Raw genomic sequence first — 26,564 nt, 5'->3', positions numbered from 1 at the left:
GTAAAATGAGAAATACAAGTAGTAAAGGGGCAAAAAAAGTACATCTTTCACTGTACTGGATTCCCAGTGAAATGTAAAAACTATGGAGGCAGCACACCTTACATTAAATTAGGTATGTAAAACACTAAATGTCTACTTATTACTACTTTTCTCTTGCTGTTTTGTTGTAAGATCTATGTCAAGCAGAACTGAATTTTATATTAACAAATGGGTTTTAAGACAAAAAGATAGAAGCAAGTGTCAGTTTTATTTTACATTTTTACAGTATCGACATCAATATACAAAACAGATTTAGCAAAAAAAATATCATGTTAAATACAAACTTCTGTAGTCCTGGAAACTGAAGGTGGAGTAGTTTCTTCAAGTCACGTTTGGGGAATGACGAAGTACCATGTACAAGGTTGCATGGCTCTTTTTTGCACAGCAAGTCTTTTCTAAGTTTGTGTGTGGCTACAGCCAGTCTGTGGTATCACAAAGGAGCCCCGTTTCTTCCTCACACAAAGGCCTCTTGTACTACACGGTCATGTGCTGCTGAAGAAAATCAGGACTTCTCCGACATTAAAACTGAATCAAAGGCTGTGGATAACACTTTGCAAATAGCTTGTGCTTGTTCCTGTAGTGCACAAACGCAGGCACGTTAATACTTTCTGAAGAACTTCTAAAATTCTCAAGACTCATTTAAAGCATTTGTTTGGCAGACATGCAAAGTGGAGTAGTTCCATTTTATGTGGTCTGCAATGGCATGCGGGAAGCTGTTTGAAATGAGCTCTTCTGAACAAGCCAGAGTTGTTAGCTTTAATCGTAGCATGACGCTAGCATTCAGAAGGTCAGCTCGTGTGTTCCCCCAGTGCTGCTAAGGCTGTAATAATATCGTAATAATATCATAGTATCCTGACAAGGAATTCTCCTGCTCTTAAGAGGAGATCGCTTCCCTTGCCTATAAGTATAAACGCGTGCTTCATTTCCAGAATTGTTACTTAATCATTCCCTGCTCTGTCACATCTTAAAAAGGGTTTTGTCTTTGAAAAGACAAATGGAGGATTGTCCTTAGCAGCTACGATAGCACTATGGGTTGCAAAGAGCCTTCTCAGGCATGCACATCTATTGGCAATTTTAGGGAACACGGCGATTTTCCTCAGGCTGATCAAATACAGTCCGCAGGGCTTTTCCCCCATCCTTAGCCGGGAAGGATTTATACTCTTTGAAAATTGACCAATCCCGCTTCTGCCAAAAAGGCTTCACAAGCTTCTTCAGTGTTAGCTCCTCCCTTTACAATTAAAATACTGATACCTAAATTAAAAGACTGTAAACAAACTCTTACCAAACTATTGCACTGATAAACCCAGAGGCTGCATTCTTCAGAGGCTGCATCTGTTGTCTTCAAAGCCAGTAAACTCTTCCCTGCTCCCAGACCGTCATCATAGCAGACCATCCGTACGATTAAATAGAGGGCATGCCTGTGTAACACATCCTGAAACCGGCGGGCAAATAAGAGTTACCGCGGAGCACTGCAACAGCTGTTTCAGTTTTCTGCACATTTTGATCCTCTCTCTGACAGAAGAATACTTGAGATTTATTTACAGGAGAAAAGTACTCCTTGGTAAAAAAAACATAACTATTTTAATTAAGAATTTATTCTTTTTTGTTACATGGTGATTTAACATCATTTTGGCTTTAATTTTTGCTTGTTTGAGTTGCATTTGTATGTGGCCTGCATTCCTAGCCATATTACCAAAGCACGCATTTGTTTCCCACCTATCCTCAGTCACCCTCTGTGCTTAACCTGCTCATTGCCACATTATTTCCTGGCAGCAGGCCAGCTTTGAGGAAGAAAGTTTTACGAAGTGTACTTTTTGCTTTACTGGCAAGTTCCACGTCTGATCTTGGCCATTCCAAAAAGAGATTTGTTGATGTCATTCGGTACAAGGTTTCTGCAGACCAACCCGACAAAGCCCTTCTTAAGCCCTCCTACCCAACTGATGATACTCATCTGTTTTATTCCAGTCATACTGCTTCTAGGCCTGCGTATGAATGCAGAGAAAATAACCTTTTCATCTTGGAACTCTCTGAAAGAGCTAGGTGTACTAACACACTGAAGGACAAATTAAATGTCAACAGTGGCACAAATGCAAAAAGCCAAAATTTGGAAAACAGAATGCAATGCAATAAAATGCCAGCGCAAGCTAGCTTAATCACATAAGGCTTTATCAGCTTGTGCATGCTTTCAGCTCAAAGCCAGAAGAATGATGAACAAAAAAAAAATCTTAAAAATACCTATCTGACCTTTATCAGAGTACAAAGGAATTGTAAGTAATAACGTAACCCGTGTTCTTACTGAGAATTAAGAAATTAGGAGGACAGCAAAAACAGAAGCGTGAGGCCCAAATGCTATACTTCCTCCCAGGTATTAGGAAACAAGTGTTTTATTTTCTGAAAGGAGGCTTTCAGAGTATTCAGCTGTTGAGCAATGCTATCCACCACTCTCACACTTGAGGCTTTTATGAGCAGGCATTGCTGGGTTAGGTCGTGACTTTGTAAGGCCAAGTATTTACAGTATCTGGGGCTCTGAGGGCGACCAGAAGGAAACCACATGACTGCAACACAGAGTTATACAAAGGCAACTGGAGGGCCCTGGGGAAGAGACCAGCTCTTTATTTTTAGCGAAATAACTATTTGAAGTGCACTAAAGGAACAAAAAGTACACGTAGGAAATAATGCAAACAAAAAATACGTTTGATCAATGAAGTGGAATTACGAGGTTTTAGTGCTGGAGTGAGCTCACACTCGTGGATTAGCAGCACAAGGCTGGAACTTTGAAGAGGAAGACGAGATGCTTTTTTCAAGGATGCGTTTTTCTTTTACTCCATACTAACAGGAATTGAATTAATAACTCAGGCCAAGGAACCTATGGTCTTGGGCACGTTATGTCCCTTTCCCCACATGTGAGGACGGCAGTACAGCCACAGAGAAAGACGGGCCCAGAGCATAAAAGCTTTCTTGTTTTTTGCCTGGTGCTCTCTGTCAAAAGGAATGGATTCACGTCAAAAATCCAACAAGGGAAATACAGAGCCCTAAGGAGATACGAAATGAAGTGGTGCTGCTGTGAGAGCTTTTTTTAAAAAATGAACAACAAAAAAACCCACTTTGCTTCAAGCCAGAAGTGACATCTTGGTCACTCAGATTGATTATCTGTCAGGAAATAAAAGAAAGCACTTTTCAACTCTCACCAAAGTTTGCTGTGAATCACTTACATACTGATCAGATGTTGAGACTTTAATGCCGTATTTGGAAACTCCCATTATAAACTCCTCTTCACCTGGAACAAAAGGTAACTTTCCATCTTGCTTTGGAGGGAAACAAACAAAAGCCTTTAGTGCAGACAGAAGAACATGAACAATGAAGATACAGTCTAAAACATATTTATTTGTACTTCAGTCCGCTGGATTAGCAACATCAGTACCCCTGTGTGTATCTTAGTGTGTGGAGTCTGACATTCTTGCATTAGCCCAATCTCTTGACGTTATGTGAAGCACTGCATGAATCCAGAAAGGAATTTGTAATCTGAGGTGGGTGGGGAGGTTGGCCCTGTTACCCTGCGCTGACCCTGGGTGATCCAAGCTCCACACTAGCAGCACTTTTGTATTCGGCTGTAAAAATAGTTTCAGATACTTGAAGTGTCAAGCTGCTGTTAAGATAAATAGACATTCTGTGCTTTTAAGGGTACAAACCATCAGCTACCTAACCAGAACATCCAGTTACAGCTTTAGTACAAAAAAATGTACAAGCAAACAGTTTGGCAAGGATGACCCAAACATTATTCAAGTTATTTAGTCATAGATTCGTAAGTGGATGTAAGCAGAATCCGACATTTTCCTCTACAGGAAAACTTATTCTATAGTACTGATGAAATCTGGAGGAGATATTCTTTGCTTTATTCTATTCTATTCTAATCCTAACTGTGCTGAAGACAATGCAGCAGCTTTCAGGTGGGACACTCATTCCATAATGACTCGTGAGAAGGATCTTGGCTCTGAGTCTGCTTCTTCACAACTGCTTTTGGGTGCATCTTCCCAGTTATTCAACAGGAGGGAAGGGAGTACAGCTTTTGAGATCATAGTGTAGTGACTAGGGTTTATTTTTTAAATTAAGCTATTTTATTCTAGTAAGTATAAAACTTATAAGGAAAGATGTTGGATCACATAATAACATGAAGGAAATACACCTAAGTTTAAGATGTTCTAACATTGTTGGTATTCTTTTGTAATGCACTTACCTGGGCAACATCTATGTAGTTTATCAAGTCCAATGGCCCTTCTAGATTTTTGCTCTCGTTACATTTCAACTTTTCAATGGCACCAACGTATTTAACCCTGAATTCTGCACATGTATCAGAATTACTATTGCTTTGTCCTGCAACAAAATAAAACAAAGCAATCCTGAAGAGCTCGTGAACAGTAATTCTATTCTAATTAGTGTTAGTGGGGCTAACTTACTAAGTTTCACAATTTTTTGCAGACCTTCAAACACTTAACCTCATCGCAGTATATTAAAACCTCTCTTTAATGAACTGGCCCAAGTTGATTCAGAACAGCCCTTGGTAAAACTATAATTTTATATGAATCCATGATACAGCCTTGTTTATACTAATTCTGATTTGCAGTTAACAACCCTAGTCAGAAAACACAGGAAAGATGATTCTATTTTTATATACATAATTTTAAATGAACTCTTTGATTTAACAGTGATACACTGTGATCTGGTAATCAAGAACAAGTAAAATCAGCTCCTACTTCACTTACTTCAGTGCAAATGTGAACTTGTAAGAGCATGAAACACAGTTTCCCAAAAAGTTACATCAGATTTGTGCTGTATAACAGACTGCTAAAGCAGCTAACTGAATTTTTCTTACTTAGACACGTTACTTTAAAAACAATGACTTAATACTAAATGATTCAGTGCTAGATACTTTAGAAGCCTGAAGTTATACATGCATAAGTCAACAGGCTAACAGATTCATTCCATTATTAAAAATATGTATTTTAACCTTTTTCATTTTCTGCTGTCATAGATAAACACATACAAAGTTAGTTTTGTTCCATACATTTCTACTCAAACTCTGATTACATACCTGAACTTTTTGTGGAGTCTGTATCTAGACTAGCCACAGTACTAGACCTGGAAAGTCCTCCAAGACTGGAATCTACAGACTAAGAAGAAGATAAATGTCATCAGAAAGCTACTGAGAACATACTAACAATTTGCTTTTAGATGCCCTGCCTCATTTTTTTTAAACATAAATTAATACTTATATTTCAATTACTTAAGCAGCACTGCAAAATGGGAAGAAAAAACACAAACCAAAAAGTCTGTGCTTTTCCTGAAGTTATCTTTCTGCCTCATTGTAGGTTAGACTGATACAAATTCAGCAGAAGCCCTTTAGAAGTCCACAAATATTTCAAATAAGGTGGAAATAAAAGAAAAGAGAAAATGAACCTTAAGGTTATGTCCAGACTTTTCTGGTACTGCATCTTAACTTGAAGAAATTGACAACTACATGCTTGTCACCAATGCTTGAAATAACATAGCAGTGCAAGGGGAGTGAAACGGCACCTTGGAAAATCCAGAATATTCAATTGATCATTCCAAAACCTATCAGACAAAATGGACACATAATTTAAAATGAAGAATAGCTTTTAGAGATACTGAGTAACAAATTAATACTGAAGAACAAACTCACTCTTGGTGCCTAGCACCAGGCACCTTCTTAAAGGCAATAGTTATCACTAGAGAACAAACGTACTACTTTTTCTTCCAAACCTTAGTATGTGCTGCCAGAAGAAGCTCTTGGGGGCTTCACTATGGAAATAACCAAGCGGTCTTTTCAGAACACAAGGGCCTTATAACACGTACTTTATGAAATCACATCCTAGCATCAGTGCAAGCGAACCACTCGACTGTCAGCTCATAACAGGTGAAAGTTTTTCCATAAAGATCACACCCCGAATTCAGCTTACCTTGCTTTTAGTACTGATTTCACTGCTTTGTGAGCTGCTGCTGCTGTGTCGTTTTTTTCCTTTTCTGAACATTTTTTCATAATTGGATCAATGAAGACACTCTAGGTAGTAGGAAAGGTAAGAATTAAACTCTCGTATCATCAAGAAAAGGAGCTCCTTGCAAACACCACACTGACTGTATCCAAAGCGTACAAAACCCAGAAAGCACTGAGCTAGCGGCTTTAAGAACATAAGCAGAAAAATTTTTGGTGTTTTCAATTTGTGGCTGGTGAAAACTCCCTCAAGATCTCTGCTCAAACTTCCCCATTCCTCTGATCCACCCAAAATGCTGCTGCCTAGCTTCGAGAGCTGTTGGAGTTTCTAATCCGTATAAATATACACTTTATATCAATAATATGTATAATACACATATAATAAACATACATATATAATAAACATACTTACATGATACACACATATGATAAATACATATAAATATGAAGACACACAGAAACGAGACAAAATTTAAAGTGTTTTTACTCACTTAGAAGCATCGGATGACTTTATCGTTTTAAACTACAGCTTAATTGCCTTCTTACATGCATCCCATGCAACCCTACCCAAAGATTACGCCTCCATTACAAACTTAAAACCCAACAAACCACCCAGGCCCCTAGCTCTGAGGAACAAGCCGCTGTAGCACTGCCAGGGGCAGCCTCAGCTACTCGAGGCGCTCCTGAAGGCTGCGGCGAGAGCCACCTCAGGCTTAGTGCCTCGGGGGACACACGGGCAGCCCCCCAAAACCCTTTTTTCCCAAGCAGCCCCCCAAAAACCTCTCTCCCCCGGCAGCCCCCCCCTCCCTCGCCTCGCCTCGCCTCACCTCCGGCGCCGCGCAGCGCTCCGCCCGCAGGGGAAGGGCGGCCGGGAGGAAGAGGAGGAGGAGGAGGAGGAAGAGGAGGAGTGAGCGGCCATGTCGGCGAAGCGGAAAGCCGAGGCCCTGATCCCGGCGGAGGAGAGCGACCAGCTGCTCATCCGGCCCCTGTGAGAGCCGCGGGGCCGGGCCGGGCCGAGCCGAGCCGGGTCCCGCCGCCGGCGGATCGGGCTCCAGGCGGCCTGAGGGGAGGCGGGGGGGTCCGGCTCCAGAGGGACTTTTTGGGGTTTCACTCTCGGGTTTTGGTCGCTTTCTGACGGGCAGCGAGCTTGGAGTCTCCCCGATATCACCTGGCTCATGCTAGGAGGATTGCATCCCTTCCTCCTGCAGCTTTGAAGCAAAAACTCGGCCCTTTTCTGCCCTTTACGCTTCAACAGCGAGCCCTTTTGTGGGCTTCTAACTCGTTATATATATATTTTTTTCCTCTGCTAAAGATGCTAATACAAGGTGTTCCCCGGGAACGTCCCAAGAGTAATTTGTCCACAGTAATTTACTCTTGGAGGAGCTTTCCGTGCGTTACGCATCTCAGCGTTTTGGGAGGCAGCTGTGCAGTAAACACAGGAAGGCCAAAATCATTTCCCAAAACTAGGGATATTTTTTCTCCTGCAGTATTAAATAGTCTATGATTTCCTCTGAGATAGATGTAGCTGTTGAGTTACTTTAAATGTCTGAGCTTAAACATACTCTGCAGTCCGTATTTTCAACACAGAAAAGTAATTCCCCAAAAGGCGCCTAATGTGCAGTTACATCTATAGGCTGTGTGTTGTTTGAGTCTTGGTAACATTGATGTCCTTTTGCAGAGGTGCTGGCCAAGAAGTAGGAAGATCATGCATTATTCTGGAATTTAAAGGAAGAAAAATAATGGTAATCATTTCATGAACGGACTTGTACGCCCTCTTGTCACAGTACTTCAGGTCACAAAAAGATGTTACAGGTTAAATCCAATTCCTTCCTGAAGTCAGCTAGAAGAGGCAGGTTTTTTAGTTTTCTGGAACAATATAACATATGTGATAGTAGACATTACAAGGTTTGTCCTGTAAAATAAATCCATATCCCCAACAGAATATATGTGTCTTAAGTATGAATTCTAAAATCTGTGTGTATTAGGTTTCACTGGAACCTAAGGCTGCAGTTGTGTGTAAGCAGCCATGTGTAAATACATACATGTTCTTTTCCCCTTTTTCAGGTGTCTTCTCAGACAGTAACTAAAATATCTTGCGGATACCAGTTCTGTATGTTCAGGTAGTGTTGAAGTACGGATGAAAGCTTGCATAGGTACAAAATTATATACAAAGAATGGGGCCTTTTAAAAGTTGTTCACCCGTGAAGATAAATCATTCAGACAGGCACCCTAGATGTGGTATCCGATGCTAAAAGCAGTGATTGAGGACAAAAATATTTTTCTGTGTAATGCTAAAGGTTACTAGTTTCTTGTAACTATATTTTAGGCCAGAATAGAAGAGGGGTTTTTGATGTGTTTTGTTAGAGTGTGTGTGGGGGGTTGGACCAGGTGGCCTCCCAAGATCCCTTCCATTTTCAGTCATTCTGTGATTTTGTGAAGCTTTAACTTTTTTTCCTTTTTTTTTTTTTTCAGCTTGATTGTGGCATCCATCCTGGACTGGAAGGAATGGATGCTCTTCCTTACATTGATTTGATAGACCCTGCTGAGATTGATCTCCTCCTAATAAGTCAGTAAGTTGCACCTAGAAGAACAAATACACTGAGGTCATGGTCTGAGCCACACTCACTTGTAGGTTGAGAGGCTGAAATTAAGTGTTACATAGATGGTAGTGGCATGGCAAAATTTTAATTTCCAACTTCTTTTAAATAAAGGATGCTCAGTCACTTTTAACCATCGTGACAGCTTCTAGAATGAATTTTTTTACAAGAAGACTAAAGAAAAGTTGTTTTTTTTTTTGGCTTTGTATGAAAAAGGTTCTTAGAGACTTATGCAAACTTTGAGTCTGCTTTAAATACCACTTACTGGCTAAGGTGAGGAGAGCCGTTTGTATGTGACTTAACCAGTCATAACCAGCTGTCTATATAGTACTGAGCTTTGGTGATATACATTTGTTCTACCTGTATCTTAAAAGTAATTCCTTAGAGTATGTCAAATTAGAAGTGTGGCCAAATAAATGTATTTGAATAGTTCATGTTTTAATTAAGTTTCCTATGTACAAACTTAGGATTGCTTCTATTAGCTTTCTTCTGTCTTAGACATTTGTTGTGTTCCTGGTTCCTGTTGCTTTTTCCCCCTCTAAATTTGTAAATTACAAAAAAAAAAAAAAAAAAAGTTAGTTCTAAGATTGTAAAAGTCTTCATAGTTAATGGCAAATTTATTGTGTTACTCTTACCTTTTTTCAGTTGTGTTTCCAGTCGCTGATGTACAGGATATAGACCAGCATAGTTAACAATGAGGTTGACAGTTTTCATGATGTTATGTCAATATGGTAAAGTAATGAATTATATGATAATGTTGTGTAGTGGTAACTTATTAATGGGATTCATGTGTCTATTTTAAGTTTCCATTTAGATCACTGTGGAGCTTTACCATGGTTTTTGCAGAAAACAAGTTTTAAAGGAAGGACATTTATGACTCATGCCACAAAAGCTATTTACAGATGGCTTCTTTCAGACTATGTCAAAGTCAGGTAAGGTGCCCCGTTGGTTTTCTCTTTAACCTTGAATTATTTCCCATGTATACCCAATGGGAAACTTAAGGTGAAGCTGCCCAAGGAGGCTGGGTGAACCTGGGCATTGCCACAGGTAGCAAGATTAGAAATAATGAATCAGCTTACTGCCTCAGGGATACTGTGTCTCTAAAATAATTTCCTGTCAATCAAAACAAAATTTTACCTTGTTTCCTCTTACTCTTTTCATTTGCCTCATTTGGACCTTGAATCTATTAGTGTCTCTTTCCTCCACCCCCATCTGTTTCTCTTTACTCACTCTGTCTTATTTAATTGCTCTTATTTGATCTTATTTAATGACAGTTGTTTTTTTTCTTAAGCTTTGCAGAAGTAGTGAATTTTAAGCCCCTAAAGATATAACCCACTTTTCAGGACAAGGTCAAATTAAGCATTAGATCTAGGCAAAAAGGTACAAAGAATGCTGCTATTTGCAAGGTGTTGGTTTTGTTTGTTTTTTTAATTTTCTTCCCCTTGTCTGTTAACATGCCTTGAGCACATCTTTTCTATGTGGATGCAGTGGTCCTGAGCTTGTCTCAACTCAGCAGATTTGCATCAGAAATGTGATAAAACAATCCTCTTGTAACTTGTTTATTCTAGGCCAATGGGAAAAGTGGTTGGGTTTGCTTTGGTTTTTGAGGATTGGTATATGCAGAGCAGATGCTAAACTGAAAAGATTAATGTAACGTGGCCTTTAAAGAGACATGTTAACTCTGCTTAGGTGAACTACATTAGGGTTCCTGGACTTGATTTCTAATTAAGAAATGTCTCTAATGCCATGGAGACATGACATTTCTGAATGGGAGTCTTATTCTCAATGGTGAAAAGTCCAGGAACGTTTTTTTTCAACTGCTATATAATCTAAGCTGGTAAAACTAGCTGATATTTAGCCATTTCATTTTTCCAGTAATATATCAGCGGACGACATGCTATATACAGAAACAGACCTTGAAGAAAGCATGGACAAGATTGAAACCATCAACTTCCACGAAGTGAAAGAAGTGGCAGGAATCAAATTCTGGTGCTACCACGCAGGCCACGTTCTGGGAGCAGCCATGTTTATGATTGAAATAGCTGGTGTGAAGGTATTTTCTTTTTGCTACACAGTTGAAATCAGGCCTGAATTCTAATGTAGTCATTGATTATTATTGTCCACCAAGCCTTGCTGCTATGGTTGGAGCTGTCAGGCAGGCTTGGGCACGCAGGTGGGAGGCCTTGACCTAAAGCATGTGTTTCCTCATTGAATAAAACAAGCAAGTGACATTTGTGTATTGAACCAGGTAATAAGTTTGGGTTTTATGGGGGTGAGTTATGACTCAGACTTGGAATCAGTAAATGTGTGGTTTTCCTTGCTGCTCTGCTGATAGCTGAGGCAGTCTTACTGAAGCTGCATTTTAGTAAAAGCTATAAACTGGTGGCTGTTTTTCTAACTCTGATTTATCCTGTCTGCCCATCTGGGTGCGTAAATGGCCTTCGTCAAATTACGCAAGTTACATTTTTGTCAAGACATTCTAATGCTAAAGTAACTAAAGAAATAGAATTATTATTAATTTTAGGCACAGAGTTTAAATAATCATAATCTATGATTATGATTATAATATATCCGCTATAATCACAGATAGCTCTGTGTCAATGCCAGGTATGCAAAACTAATCTCATGAATTGGAGTTCAGTAGGATAATCACTGCCTAAGAAAAGCCCTGAAGAGGGAAGAGAGGCCCCAAGGCTTGCTCTCTGGTAGGACTTTTTCTGTGGTTTATAACGCTTGAGAATTTCAGACTTAATAACTTTTAAAAAGTATAGATGCGGAACTGAATTTATAGTGGTTGCAATTAAATTTAGACATCTTACTGCCTTTTTTTTTTTCTTCTGATTAAGGCAGGACAGAGAAAGAGATTTCACTCTTACTATTCGTGACTGAAACAGATTGGGTTTTAACATCCATTATTTTATTTGCTTCCCTGTGAAGCAAATGAGGAATGGGATAGGTTACCTGTAGACCAGTTATCTGCTACTGCTGACTCTGTGTTCTGGTACTGTTCACCTTTTCATCAGTGGAATGATTAAGTAGAAAAATGTTCAGTCCTGAAATGATCATTTAGGACATTCTACCCTGCAGTTAAGAATCCATTAAAATTGCCAGTGGTTATTAATTACTTCTTGGCATAATAAGGAACTTGGTCATTTTATTTGGAAAATCTGTTTGACTACAGGCTTTTCGTAAGCATCAGAAATTTTTAGAAAGAATTAAAAAAAAAAAAGAAAAGGGGTTATTCATTGCATTTGCATTCTGATGTGTAAATGCTGATTTATCTACTTTGTATTTCCAAGTAATACCTACCGTACTTTGTTATGTCAGCTTGTACTTTTAATGGCAAGTGCATATATGCAACATGTTGAAGATGGAACCCTTATATACCGAATTAAAATATATACTTATTGTAGTTAAAATATATGTATTATTGTACTGGTGAGCTAATATTCTAAGCACCAACCGCATCAGAAGAGTGTTTAGTTAAAGTACAGATGACCTTCTTATCATACATTCCTTAAAATTAACTTTGCAGTTTAAAAAAAAAAATCCTATACAACAGCTTTTTTAGAAAAATACTCAGCTGGTAGAACCTGTGCCCAGAATAACTGCTGCTCTTTGTGTCTCACAGCTTTTGTATACAGGTGATTTCTCAAGACAGGAAGACAGACATCTGATGGCAGCTGAGATTCCCAATATTAAGCCAGATATTCTTATAATTGTAAGTTTTACAAAATTATTTCTTTATGTTAATAATTACATATGTACAGGGGTATTAGTAAATTATAACTAAAATGGCATGAGAAAGACAGTGGAGGTTTAATGGTAATATGTGACTGGTGTTCAATATCCAAACACCTGAGCATTCAAAACACTCCAACAGTTATTTTCACTGTAATAAAAAGTCTTAACAACTAATTTTCATTTTATAATTCTTCTGATAATGTTCCAAAAGCCTCTAGACATGTCTTTTCAAGAGATTTACCAAGTTTCAGCTTGTGTTTCTTAGATGTATTGTACAGACCAATTTAGCCAGATATTTTTCTTTAATAAATCCTAACCTAAATGTTTTGTTTCAGAATGACCTGTGGGATCCTCTAGAGTAATGCTGTAAATATTTCATTTGTTGTGTCCCTTCTGATTGTTTTCTGTAACTGATAATTATTACATTTTAAATCACATCAAAATCTTATCTTTTATGCAATTCCCGTATTTTAGACTAGGTGTTTCTAAACTGTGCTACATGTTCCACTAGTGAGCTGTGTTAATGTAATAACCTGTTCATCAAAGAAGTGGCAGCATTTTCAGTTAGGAAAATATGGTAAAATTGAAACCTCTTAAATGAAGCATCAAAATTTGTAGTTCTACCTTTTATTTTATTTTTATTTTTTAAAGGATCTCTTTCCAAATCACGGGCAGGAGCTTGGGGGGAAGGTTATTTATCTTGGTGGAGGAGGTGGTTATGGGAATTTGGAGTGGGGGGTGTTTGATTTTTCCCTTCTTTCCCCTCCCCACTCTGCCCCAAATACTGTAAAACTGAAAACTTAATGCATGCAATGTAATGGCACACAAATGGAGGCCCTTAATTCTAAAATGAAGGTTCTGTTTCTGCATGGTAACACCAGTGTTTTTATGAAATTTGTCGGATTTAGAGAAGATCAGGAATTAGTCTGTGTCAGTGCTTTTAATACCAGGTTTCTCTGTGCATAGGAGTCCACCTATGGTACTCATATTCATGAGAAAAGGGAAGAGCGAGAGGCAAGATTCTGCAATACTGTTCATGACATTGTAAATAGAGGAGGTAGAGGTCTTATTCCTGTGTTTGCCCTGGGTCGAGCGCAAGAACTACTTCTAATTTTAGGTATGTATCTTTCCAATTTCTCTTAATAAAAGGCATATAAAAAAGGAGAATGTTTTCATGTGCAGTCTTCCAAGTATATGAATTTTTTTAAACAACTTCTCAGCAATTTTTCAGTATGTTAATTACTTGAGAATACGTAATATTGTTTGTTCAAATGTAAAATAAAAATAAAACTAAACAACTAAACCACCCAAAAAGCCTTTTCGAAATGCGTTTATAGGACAGGCAGCTTAACTATCTGAGTTAGAAGGGAGACCTAGAAAGGAACAGGTAATTCCATAGTAATATGTGCCTTCAAATCTTGTTGAACTGGGATTTCAGCAAATAGGAAATATTACTACAGATTGCAAAGTTAGTAATGAAAACATGACTGTTGTATTTAAAATGTTTTGCTAAAAAGAGGTAAAACTTTCTTCCAAAGTTTTACAAAATAGTAAATAGTAAAAAATATGCCCTTTAATTCACAAACCTACATGAAATCTTTCTAGGAAAAGCTGAGAAGACCATAACCATAGACACTTCTAGCATTTCTAATCGTAATGGGAAAGCAAATTAGGGTTTGTTAAGAAGGGCAAAATGGAGGGAAAAAATTATACGTGGTCATAATAAAAGAAATAGTTGTTGTAAAGTACTTCAGAGATAACAATTTTTAAAGTATTTCCAGGCTTCTGGGCTTCCTTTTAGCAAGAGTAATTTGTTTGATAGAAGAGGTAAAAACTGAACATTTGGAACCTCATGTAGCCATTAGTTTGGAATTTGTTGGTTTTTCCTTGCTGTGTGTAGATAGTAAAGTGACATTCTAAAGGAAAGCTTGGAAGTACATCTACTAAAGCTAGACATGCAATTGGATGCTTAATTAGGTAGAAAATACAGTTGCATCTCACATGCGTACACAACTGAACCCACAGGCTTCTGTGTTTTTATTCCTTCCATATGTGTCTGACAAAAAATAAGATACTCTATTATGATACAGAAATGTATGATGATGGGCGCAGTCTCTTGATATTAGAGTAAATCCTGCTACTGGCCTTCTTTTATCGGCTGTTTCCCCCTTACATTTGAGCTTATTAAGATATTCATGACAGTGAGCTGCTCTGACATATTCTGAAAACTTTGTCTGCAGACCAAAGCTGCTAGGTTAAAGCTGTATCATTTCAATGTACAAATACAGCCAAAAGAGCATACTACTCTTTTGGGGTGGTTGTTTTGCAATATAAATATGTTTTATATTAGCAGAGCTGTACCCAAGTGAGAAAACAAGTAAGTTAGGCGTGCATATTTGCATTCAGATCTCTTCTTCATGTTTAGTAAAGGTCATCGCTATTGTCATCATGAGAAAGATAAGTTGTGATTAGGGGAGGATTTTTTTTTCCTGTTTTTGTTTCAGTTAAGCTTGTAAAATATAACTGTTGGTGCTAATAAAGGGAGCCAGACATGTAAATGGGTAATCCCTTCACTCCTTGAACTCAGTGGATTTGTTTTACACAAATTTGATATAGTGAATTCCCACTAACACATCTATGTGCAGATGTCTCTAGCTGTCAGATCTATAACTTATATTTATCAGAGATATTTAAGCTTTCTTGCAGTGGTGTGGTAGAACCTATTTTGTTGTAAAAGTAAATTCAGTGCTGTGTAGTATCACATATTCTTATCCCTTGTGGCTGAAACTGGTGACTGACTGGGGTTGGCCAAAAATATTTGAAGTTCATCTCTTTCTTGTCCCTTTGTTTGTATTAGAGTTACATACATTTTTAGTTGGTGATTGCTTTTTCTTCTCTAGTAGGCCAGATGAAATAAACAGACCGTGATTGTGATTTTCTATAATAAAAATGATAAAAACATTGCTAAATCTGTTTCACAAAAAGTATAAACGCTTCTGAGAAGTACGCATTTTAGAGATAATGCTGTGTTTATGAGCTGTTTGATGTGTACTTTTGTTTATTTGTTTCAGATGAATACTGGCAAAATCACCCAGAACTCCACGATATCCCTATTTACTATGCCTCCTCTTTGGCGAAGAAGTGCATGGCAGTTTATCAGACATACGTCAATGCCATGAATGACAAAATCCGCAAGCAAATCAACATCAACAATCCATTTGTTTTCAAGCATATTAGTAACCTGAAGGTAAGGCTGTCATATACTAAAGGAACAATGATGGAAGTGTTCATATTTGCTGAATAGTTTGCATGTGTAATATCCTAATAGATTGATAGATAGTTACAGGTTTATATCTGAATTTTCTGCTCTCCCATTGTTTAGAGGGCTGGATGAGGGGAGCTTACATCCCAGCTTTTCTTCCAGTATTGATCTGTATGCTTATAATTTGCCCCTTATGGGCATTAGTAGGAGGAACTTTCCTACAAAGAGCTTTTTTATGAGGATGCTGTTTAATCTGTGAATGTAGGGCTCTACTTCTCTGTTGTTCAAGGATTACGGTAACTGATGTTCCTGCTGTTTTCCACTTAGAGTATGGATCATTTTGATGATATCGGCCCGAGTGTGGTGATGGCTTCCCCAGGTATGATGCAGAGTGGCTTATCCAGAGAGCTGTTCGAGAGCTGGTGCACAGATAAGAGGAATGGAGTAATTATAGCTGGGTACTGTGTTGAAGGAACACTTGCTAAGGTGAGTTGTTAACACACCACAAATTCTTAAAACAAACTAGTATGCGTGTTGCATTTAAAAAGAATTGGCCAACAGGAGGTGTCTTTATTTCAATTTAGGGAGAAGATTGCTGTTAACTGCACTTTACTAATGAAATATGCAGAAAATTTGCATATGGCCATTTCCAGTGATGTTATAGAAAATGAGCTTTTCTAGGAGCAGTTATCTTGTCATGAGAAGGAATGACTGGTACTTTTCTCCATGCTTAGATCTTTGAGAGGGGGAGCCCTAGCCCCAGTGCTAGAGGAGTCAGTGTTAAATCTAGCACTACTTACGTGTCATAAATCGTGCCTTGTGCATGTTGTGCCACTGTCTGCTTGTAGAGAATGAAATCCTTCCTTCCTAATTCTAGCAGCCAGGGGTAACCAGGGTGTTTAGTTTTGCCTTTAGAGATAGAAATCAGACAGTTTTAACAATTTTAGTGTAAATTTTATAGAGATGTATGTGGAAGAAGAATGAACTCCCAAATCTGCTGGGCATGTAAAAGATGAAATTTGTATGTTGTGCATGTTTTTTTTTTATTTGTGACTGTTTGTTTTGTGAAAATTGAGGATTTTTTTTCAGTTCTTCACATTTTACTTGTCTGTCAATATTATTTCGTTGATGCTTGAAATGTAAAGCTTTAGTTTTATGGTGTCTGCAGGAGGCCTTTAATTTTTTATTTAAAGAAGTGCTCTTTTTTTCTAGCACATCATGTCTGAACCTGAAGAGATCACAACTATGTCAGGGCAAAAACTCCCCCTGAAGATGTCTGTGGATTACATTTCTTTCTCTGCTCACACAGATTATCAACAAACTAGTGAGTTTATCCGGGCCCTGAAACCTCCACATGTGGTTAGTATACATGCTGCCCATTTCTCCAGAGTGGGATTCATCAAACCAGTTCACAGCCTTGAGTCATCAAGGCAGCGATTGGTGTCTAGCAGTAGCCAGCATCCCTATCCTTTGAGTAATAAAAGGTGAAGACTTTGCCTTTTTTCACTGTTACCTTAGCGAAGTAAAGATGAACATGCTCTTGACTGTCTGTCTGTGGGATATCTGGGAATTGTACATTTATTTGTATATGTATGTATCTATCTACATGCAAACACAAAAACATAAAGCTAACTTTTATGGTTGAACTGAAGTTAATACTTCCTTTCATAATATAACAGTGTGTTCATGTACGAAAAGTGACATGAAATCTACATAATGCATTCTACTTATTTGCTTGTGTTTTTCTACGTATAGTGTCGAGGTATTGTGCCTTTGAATAATGCATAGAATTCAAACACAAGCATAGAACTGTACGTAGAATAATTGAACTAATATTATGTCGTCATGAAATGCACATTTTCATGAAGATGAAGTACAAAATGGCAGTTTTAGATAATTTGCTTACTAAACATGTCTGGTTGGGCAAATACCTTATGTTAAAAGGAAAACTGTCTTTCTTACAGATTTTAGTTCATGGCGAGCAGAATGAAATGGCCAGGTTGAAAGCAGCATTGATACGAGAATATGAGGATAACGATGAAGTACACATAGAAGTTCATAATCCTAGGAATACCGAAGCTGTGACATTAAACTTCAGAGGAGAAAAACTTGCCAAGGTATAAAATTAGTATTTTCTTATCTGTACAACAGTATTTTTCTCTGGATTAAAAACTAAATTCTTTAAAATTCTTAAAATTCTTTCAAGACCCTAATTTAAATTGCTTTTGTATTGCATGTGTTTTACAGGAACTCGGTGTGTGAATGTTGTTGGCTGTTTTTGTTTTGTGGGGGGAGGGTTGTTTTTTTTTTCATTTTTGCCAACCTAAATCTATGCTGCTATCGACAAATCTGCTAGTGCTTTCAGTCCCATCATCCCAATCCCTTTGCTGTACGATCCAAAACAGCAGTCCTCAATTTTCTCCGAACAAAGAACATCAATTCCAGTCATGTTAGAGCACTGAATTCTGTGCATAAATAATGTAATAGATTTCATTTACATTTCAGGAAGATGCTGTCAAACACCCATTCCATCTATACATACTAGAAGAGAATAATTGCTTTGGCTGAATTAAATAATTACATGCTTGACTGTAATCAGACATTTAGAAATGCTGTCTCCAGCTACTTTAATCAGTGAGACAGCTTGTAAAATAAAATCCTTGTAAAAAGGATTGTCTGGCAGAAGAAAGTTTGTAGCCATGACTGTGCGGTGTATTTCATCAAATGATTTTTTAAAAAACAGCTTAAAGAGAATATTTTACCAGTTTATATGCATGTGCTCTGAGTAGCAAGAAATATGATACATTTAAACTACTATGATAATATTTGGTGATACAGTCTTTAAATATTACAACAAAATCTAAATACTGAAATAAGTAAACGCTACTATATACAAGAAACCATAGAGATATGTATATTAATTGAACTACATTCTGCTTCTAATCAGAATCTAGTTCAGATTCTTTAAAGAAGACCCTTTTTTGATTACTAGTCCCCAATAGCCAACTTCTATTAGACTCAACTGAATTTAACATCAATTTTCTCATGGTAAATAAGTTTGAAGGAAGGGTGATTGAAAATGATTAACTGGTATTTAATAAGGACCTAATCTTAACTCCTTATAGAATCAATGCCAAAAAATGGCACTGGTGTTACCGACAGGTAAAATGTCACGGTTTAATTTATCGAGTCCTTATAAGCCTAGAAGTAGAACTGGAATATAGTGCCTAACTGCTTTGTGCACTGGAGTTACCTGTAGATAATGGGGACTTGTTATTATAGATCTGAACTCCAGCACAACCTTAAGATGAAGGGTCAAGGTGTTAATTGTCTACTAATGACATCTTTGGAGCAGGGTCCAATGCGCTGCCGTGCACAGGTAGCTACCACACTGGCTGGAGTGCTGTGCTGAAAAGAAATCGGCTCTTCCCCAGAGTTCTGTGATAAAATATTCTGTACAGTGTAATTCCTCTTTTCTGTTTGTGAGATCTGTATTTATGGACTTCAATTTGAACCTTTTGAGCCCTCCTGAGGGAGTCCAACTTTCTTGTCAAAGCAGGACCAACTACAGCAGGTGGCTTAGAGCCCTGCACAGTCCCGTTTTGAAGGCCTCCAATGTCTACATAACCTTTTCGGGCAGCCTGCTCTGGTGTTCAGCTACCTCAGGGTGAAAAAATTCCAGGTCGTTCCTAGACGTATGAAAAGATTAGAATGGCATTTCTTCTCACTAGGTAACAGTGCTCGTCTCTCAGTTTGTGTGAAAACTAGGAAGCGTTGTTGAAAATTAGGACACCTGGCTATTTCTGGGAGTTACGTGAGCAGAATTCTAGAGTTGTTTACAAAATATGATTTGCATGTATGTTTTCTGTGGCAGCCACTGGAGAAAAAACTTCTTTGGGTTTTTATATTTTACTCTTTCAACCTTTTTTGTGTTACATCCCAGATTTTTGTTGTCCATGTTTATGCTGACCTTCCTTTATTTTCAGAGTAATTCTATACCATGCTTGTTTTTTCTGAGGCACCTATATTTCATCTCCACGGTTAACTTTAAGCTATGAGAACTTCAGATTGTCTTGTTGCACTATATGCCTTTCTTCTTTTCAGGTGATGGGATCTTTAGCAGATAAGAAGCCAGAACAAGGACAGAGAATTTCTGGAATCCTAGTTAAAAGAAATTTTAACTATCATATCCTTTCTCCATGTGACCTCTCCAGTAAGTAAAGAGAGTAATGTGCTTAGTGGGCGATTGAAACTTACTGCATCCTTCTGTCATTAAAACACATACAGTACTGTTTGTTTTTCCTGTTATTTTGTGTTGGATAAGTAATTAGTGGACACCTTAGTTTTACTTCGGCTTAGTTTTGCCTAAGGTACTGAACTGTTGAAGCGAGAAGACATTCAATTCATTGTCCTCTGAAGTTTAAGATCTTTTCTGTCCTTTCTCTGAAAGAAAAGCAGCAAAATTGTTTTCTCCTTCTAGTTACTTAAAACTTCTTCCTATATTTGAATATGTGCCGTAGGTACCAGTGAGAGCAGAAGAGCACCTTGATCAATTTGAACAGTTCTAAAATGTCATTAATTCTTAGTGTAAAAATCATGATACTGTGAAAATACTGCATATTTTTCCTATGCTGTATGTTGCCAAATAAATGTATTTATTCTCAAAACAGAAGAGTAATTAAATGGAGTAGTAAGGTCAAAAGAGCTTGGGGAAAGCAATTCTGCTGTCCTAGTTCATTGTTTGCCTGTAATGCATATGATAAAATAACAAGCTTTTGCTGGTTCCTTAACTGCAAACAGTGTATATATCTCACAACAGACGCTCTTTACAAACTGTCCTTTTCAATCCTCTTTCCTAAATGTTTTGGTGGTTATTTGGAATTATTTCACTATAGTGACAACTTTATTTTTTTTTTTTAGGAAGCAAATTAAAAAAGCTCATTTTTAATACATTCTTTTAACATTTCTTTCAGACTATACAGACTTGGCTATGAGCACTGTAACACAGACACAAGCTATTCCATATACCGGCCCTTTCAATCTCCTTTATTACCAGCTACAAAAGCTTACTGGTGCGTATTTGGAAGGAAATGTTTGTGATTTATGGTGGTCAATTTTTAAAAGAACTTACAGTCCTCAGGGAACTTCTGAGTGGAAATTTCTTTGCTCTGCCAGTAACCGAAGTGTCACAATTTGTTTTATGTTTTAAAACTTTTATTAGATTATGCAGCTTCTGCCAGATCTAGTTCATGAGCATGACTAACCCTCTATAGGGATCCTACTGTAGCTGTAATACAAAATCACGAGCATCTAACACTATAGAGTTTCAGATGATTTTTTGTCTCCTATCAGGCCCCAAAGTGAATACTCTGATGAAAAATTTATTAAATGATCTTTTGTCTCCGGCCCCAAAATAGAATGGTTATTGGCATCTAATTAATAAAACAAAGACAAAAACTTTGTCATACAACCTCTTTTGTCCCTCCCCGTGAGGGATGAATCTAGCCTTCTTGGCTTTTTCTGATCCAGAAGCCTCTGTCTGGCTTTCTTAGAGGACAGAGGCAGCTCCAGTCCTAGTTCATAAAAAGCAGGCACACTTTCTAGGGTGCCTTCCCAGATTTGAAGCTCAGGATTCTTCTTTTCATGACAGTCACCTAGTAACAGAGCCAAATTCGTATCACCGGATCTCATAGCCTGAATGCTACCTCACACAAAAATGCTTTTGAATCATGCTGTAAACTTGTGTAAACAATGGGTTATCCTTTAAGGGTGGAGGAGGAGCTGGTTGGTGCACTCAGGTCACTTAGTGTATTAAGGCAGTCAAATGTAAGAATCCAAAAAAAATAAAAGTAAAATGGCCAATATTACATACAGGAAAAAAAAAAAGACAAAACAATAAAGAAAGTAATGTTACCAGGTAAGGGAAGAGAGTAAGCACTTCAGGTTTAGAAATGGATTCTGAACTGCTGTGATAATAATAGACAGCCCCTCTCATCCTTAAAATGACCTGTGTTCTTATGCAGATAAAATTGGTCCTGTTCTCAGTATAATTTTATCCTTGCTAACCATTTGTTGCTACTTCTTAGGTGACGTAGAAGAAATAGAAATCCAACAAAAACCAGCCCTGAAGGTTTTCAAAAATATTACCGTGATCCAAGAACCAGGCATGGTAGTCCTTGAGGTAGGCACTGGTGGGGAAGAAACAAATACTTTCTTTTCTGTAGAATAGTATCATATTGATGCCATGCAGGATTAAATGTTTTAAGTAAAGTTTCACTTGAGCTATGGCCCTGTGTTGATGCATGCTGTTTCACTTAGCAAGTTTCTTTTTTTATGCAGTTGCTCAAAAGTCTAATGGCAGATTCAATGTCCTTTTTTATTTGGCAAATAGTAATTGGAAATCAGGTCAGATGGTGTTCTCTCCTTTCCCTACAGCCCCTAGTTGTGTTAATGAATAACTATTTCGTAAGTGTGTTCAGAAACATTCAGCAGCCTGAATTTTTCATGGAAGGTTACTAGAATATATCAAGTTACAAGTAGTTAAAAATAATAAATGTATGACAGTCATTTTAAGCTAGAATTCAGGGAAAAAATAAAAGAATGCCGTGAATGTTGTTTTTGTGTTGCATTATTCATTCGGCCCAAATAATATGCTCAAATTATATATATATATATATTTATCTTCTAGTGGGTGGCAAATCCTGCTAATGATATGTATGCAGACACCGTGACAACAGTGATACTGGAAGTTCAGTCAAATCCTAAAATACAGAAAGGTAGTAAGTTTAGTGTATGTTTATTTAACTGAAGCTTTCTTAATTTTTGATATCAAGCTAAAGGGATGTAATGCCTTGTAATAGATTTTCCATTATTGTGCTTCATCTCGTTATGAAACTTCTTCAGATTTCTTGCTACTTAAATACAGAATTACAACTTGATTTTCTTTATTTGTAGCACATTCATGTGTTGAAACTTTCTTTTATACATCAACTTATAGCTGACTATGGAAAATGCAACCTTACTCTTCTTTTTTGTATATAAACTATTTAAACTGTATAATTCCTGATAAACATTTAAATATTTAAGATTCTTTTTCAAAAGTTATGGTTACCATTCATGAGTGGTATTCCAATGACCATACAACAGAAAGAGATAGGTAGGTTATGCTATAAAAAGCCTGACTAATTTCACAGTTACACTTACTAAGACCCTGTAACCACGTGGTATTACTGGGTAGTGGTAGTGTCATCAGATACCAGGTTTTGCTTTACTGTTCAAGAATTAGAGGAATTTTGTTGGGATTATCAGTGATGACAGTTTATATTTTTTCATTCCACTGTTTTGTTTTTGCATATGTATGACAATATGCTAAGAATCTGGAGTGGGTATTGAATATTGGGTTGGCATCCCTTCTATGACATGGAGAATAAATGCTGGCAGCTGGGCAACGCAGTAAGACCGATAATTCAATGATAATCCATTTATCAAAATAAAATACTTTTTAAAAAATGTATTATCTAGGGTTTAAAATCACTTTTTTTAAGCCATTAATTGCATCATTACTTGGAATATACGTTATTATTACTTAAAAAGATCTTACAAAGATCATCAAATTCTGCCTTTGTGTACCCTTGCTCTCCTTGTGAAATAAGTGGCAGTTGAGTTTACATCTTAGTTATTTATCTCAGGTTTGGATGAAGTCAGGGAAGCAGAATTCAAAATTATATTCATTGGGTGTTATACAAAAGTAATTGTACGGTGTTAAGTGTTTAGTCTCACACCTGTCTCAATAAATCTGCTAAAAATTCTTTCTCCTGAGTTGAGAAATTCACACAGCAGTTCTTTCACTATTTTTGGGTAAAGGTTATACAGTCCACTTGATCTAAGCAAATTCGGAGTGTAATTTTCATATCTTGGTTGTGATTATTTTTAGTATGTATCTTCTCATCAGCCCTTCTAGCTATGCCCTCGTGTTCTGATCTACATAAACTAATCAAAAATATCCATTTTATTTTTGGATGGTACTTTAGCTTCTTCATTTTTTTCTATCTTTCTTTATATGACTGAAAAAAAACAAAAACACATTTGTTTTGCATTTTTAAAAAAATTCTGATTGTAATATCTGACTTGACTTTTCTGCTTTATCTGTACAAGTTGGTAGTGACAGTATCTAGCTTTTTTCTCCCACAATTAATTCATTTTTCTACTTATATTTAAATACCTTTTTTGCATTATTTCTCATGTTGCTTCATGGTTTCCAATATAAGGTTGCTTTGCTTAGTACATTATTACTGCATCTTATCTAAGAGATAGTAAATTTTTTAAATGCACTTGCTTAGTCTCTGCAATTATGAAGTTTTCCAAAGAATTTCAAAGAAATTCTAACTACTGCTGTGTTCAGTTCACTGAACTCTTTAGCTGGTTACGAAATCTTGAAAACTAGTTTTTAAATAGCCTTCTTTTAAATAAATTCAAGTTGTTAGGTCTGTTTTGTTCAACTTCCTGCTCCTTTAATCATCGAATACTTAAATGATTATGTTCAAAAGAAAATTACTTGTTTCAAACTATCTGTTGATTTTGAAATGAAGTCTGAAACTAGTATCAATATTTTTATTCCAACCTTTGTATGTTGGAACACATTCCTGGAATGTCTGTGCTTATTACTACTACTCACATCAGCTCTCCAGTTTTACTTTGTGTTCTCTGTATGCTCTTGGGCTCCATGATGCAGTATTTTCCTACAGGTAGAGAAAGTGGAGGGATTATATACAAGTGATGAAAATGGATTACTTTCACTTTAAAATAAAGGAAATGTGAAAAGGAATAAGTGTAAACAATTAAAAAAGAGAATTAAAGAGTGAGAATTAGCCTTGCAAAGTTTACTATTCTAAAATGCGTTAAGTACAGGGAACATAAATGTAAAATGTGAGCACTTCCTTGACTCTTCCATCTTTTCTTTAAATACATTTTCTTTATGAATTGTTTAAATGCATGTATTTTGCATAGCTTTTAGATTATTTTTCATGAGAGTCAATTAGGAACTAGGTTATATATCAATTAGCCAATTTTCCCTCTCAGCAAATGTCTGAAAGTAAAATAACTTTTTCTTTTCAGCTGCAGTGCAAAAAATTTCCAAAAAAGTAGATATGGATGTGTACAGCAAGAGAATGGAAATCATGCTTCAGTAAGTTGACGTATATTTTTCTAAATGAAAGTGATTGCTGTTAATCATGTGAATACAGTAATTTGTTACTGTTTTTTACTTGTTTAAGTTATTTTAAAATAGTCTATGCAAATTGACATCAGTCAAATTTCTGTGAAAGCCAGGAATTAAGTATAGAGACAGAGGTACTTAAAAAAAAAAAAAAAAGTCCTTGGCATCATTGAAATTTTGAATCCAGGACCCAGTTATTTCTTCCAGAAACAGAGTTTTTAATTATACTATGAGTGCTTATTAAAGAAAAAAACAACAACAACAACAACAAAAAACATTTTGGATCATGACTTTAAAACTTACCTCTTTTGAAATCAAAGGAATCCTTCTCTTTATTTATGATGAGACTTATTTCAGTAAAATCCTTACTATTATGTGACACCCTCTCTCATAATACTTCGGATTGTTACTTGTTGATTTATCTAAGTGGATTAAATAGTGGTTTCTGAAAGGAGATACACTGCTGTCAAAATGCCTTTGGAAGCCTAGGATTAATGGAAAGAACACATAAGTTTGCTGTTTGTCCATGTGTTACATGTATTGGCCTTTGTTTTAGGGATATGTTTGGAGAAGACTGTGTAAGTTCAAAAGATGGCTCTGTTCTGTGTGTCACAGTAGATGGAAAGACTGCAAACGTCTCTCTGGACACTCGGGTATGAACAGTGAAACACTTTATTTATCTGTGCTGTGTTCAGTAGGAGTTATGCTAATAAATTTTTTGGTCATCTCGATCCTTTTGTACTTATTAATAACACATTAAAAACATGGGTAGCAGTAATACATCCACTGGAGTAGCTCTCAGGTGCTGTTCTTAGGGATGGCAAAAAATATTTTAAGTGTTCTGCAGATGCAGAAGAAAAGGTTGGTCCCGGCCCAAAACTGCATTAAGAGGATAGCAGGTTACGGTATTGTGGTTAACATACAACGCTACCTGTGCCATTGTTTTTTCATTTCATAATAATAAAGTAAGCTAGATTTCAATATATACGTAGTACAGAAAAAATACAGGACTGATGAAAAGAGCTCTTGCAATAGAGAAAAAAGAAATAGATTGGATAAAAGTGCAAATGGATTAACCAAAACATTAGGTTTCATTTTCATCTAATGTTATATCAAAACTTATTTAATACAGATCTGACTAAATGATGGGATATGTGGATTTTCTTTCCATGTTAACTCTTAACCCAGTGCTCTTACAGTAGCTGGCTAAGACGGTCTAAGAAATCGAGAAGTTACTGTCTTAGTGCTTAGGAAGTCCACGGGATTGTGAATAATATTAGCATGTAATTGCTGCCCCTCGCTTCTGAGAGGGCAGGCAGGGGATTGGTTTGAGTGTTGAGGAACTTGCATGTTTGGATGGGGCATCCATACTTTCTCTGTGGAGACTTTTAAAATTGTTGTAGTGATAAAATAATCATGTTTGGGTTCTGCTGTGATGTAAATGTTACCTCATGTGTGGGAACATCAGTGTGGAGATGGAGTACTGGTGCCAGTATCTCTGAATCCCCATATTTTACAATATTAACCTAATACAATGCAGATGAATCCACAGATAAAATTAAATCTCCAAGGACTGAACATTGTGTTTTTATTTGATTTTGAATCAAATGCAATCTACAGAACTTTCACATAGGCATTTCACATAGTAGTTTTGAAGCAAGTGACTAACAAAACATGAAATTAATTTTCTTGTTCTGTAGC

General features: G+C 36.9%; 2 protein-coding genes across 8 annotated transcripts; one reads left to right on the top strand and one right to left on the bottom strand.

Moving 5' to 3' along the window:
- Positions 1-228: 228 nt before the first annotated feature.
- Positions 229-6,926, bottom strand: ITGB1BP1 (integrin subunit beta 1 binding protein 1). Of its 7 annotated transcripts, XM_083828003.1 has the most exons (8): positions 6,538-6,877; positions 6,015-6,115; positions 5,494-5,649; positions 5,129-5,207; positions 4,274-4,410; positions 3,252-3,344; positions 1,322-1,471; positions 229-613 (listed from the first exon to the last, which is right to left on the bottom strand). In XM_083828003.1, exons 6-8 carry the CDS (start codon positions 3,297-3,299, stop codon positions 542-544), a joined length of 270 nt encoding a protein of 89 aa, XP_083684129.1. In that variant the 5' UTR covers positions 3,300-3,344; positions 4,274-4,410; positions 5,129-5,207; positions 5,494-5,649; positions 6,015-6,115; positions 6,538-6,877; the 3' UTR covers positions 229-541. The 7 variants fall into 7 exon arrangements, with proteins under 7 accessions (XP_083684129.1, XP_083684127.1, XP_083684126.1 ...); XM_083828001.1 differs by lacking the exon at positions 5,494-5,649 and having other exon boundaries at positions 6,874-6,926; XM_083828000.1 differs by lacking the exon at positions 5,494-5,649 and having other exon boundaries at positions 6,869-6,901.
- CPSF3 (cleavage and polyadenylation specific factor 3) lies at positions 6,904-26,531 on the top strand. The gene is made up of 17 exons (XM_083827999.1): positions 6,904-7,034; positions 7,725-7,788; positions 8,519-8,616; positions 9,447-9,575; positions 10,519-10,696; positions 12,275-12,364; positions 13,354-13,504; positions 15,459-15,634; positions 15,977-16,135; positions 16,862-17,008; positions 17,614-17,766; positions 19,754-19,862; positions 20,623-20,721; positions 21,736-21,830; positions 22,338-22,425; positions 24,764-24,833; positions 25,420-26,531. Exons 1-17 carry the CDS (start codon positions 6,964-6,966, stop codon positions 25,520-25,522), a joined length of 1,980 nt encoding a protein of 659 aa, XP_083684125.1. The 5' UTR covers positions 6,904-6,963; the 3' UTR covers positions 25,523-26,531.
- Positions 26,532-26,564: the final 33 nt, after the last annotated feature.

Source organism: Anser anser (genome assembly GCF_964211835.1).
Source record: "Anser anser genome assembly, chromosome: 3".
NCBI classification, from domain to species: Eukaryota; Metazoa; Chordata; class Aves; order Anseriformes; family Anatidae; genus Anser; species Anser anser.
Note: the sequence above shows the minus strand (reverse complement) of the source record. Positions and strands in the feature narration are given on the sequence as shown.

What these genes read in the sequence shown, in the direction of transcription:
- ITGB1BP1 (XM_083828001.1), bottom strand. Translation starts at nt 6,086, where the DNA reads ATGTTCAGAAAAGGAAAAAAACGACACAGCAGCAGCAGCTCACAAAGC. An exon ending in AAATCAGTACTAAAAGCAAG is followed by an intron (nt 5,208 to 6,014) that starts GTAAGCTGAATT and finishes TCTTCTTCTTAG; the next exon opens with TCTGTAGATTCCAGTCTTGG. An exon ending in ACTACATAGATGTTGCCCAG is followed by an intron (nt 3,345 to 4,273) that starts GTAAGTGCATTA and finishes TTCCCTCCAAAG; the next exon opens with CAAGATGGAAAGTTACCTTT.
- CPSF3 (XM_083827999.1), top strand. Translation starts at nt 6,964, where the DNA reads ATGTCGGCGAAGCGGAAAGCCGAGGCCCTGATCCCGGCGGAGGAGAGC. An exon ending in TTGAAGGAACACTTGCTAAG is followed by an intron (nt 16,136 to 16,861) that starts GTGAGTTGTTAA and finishes CTTTTTTTCTAG; the next exon opens with CACATCATGTCTGAACCTGA. An exon ending in TTCTCCATGTGACCTCTCCA is followed by an intron (nt 19,863 to 20,622) that starts GTAAGTAAAGAG and finishes CATTTCTTTCAG; the next exon opens with ACTATACAGACTTGGCTATG.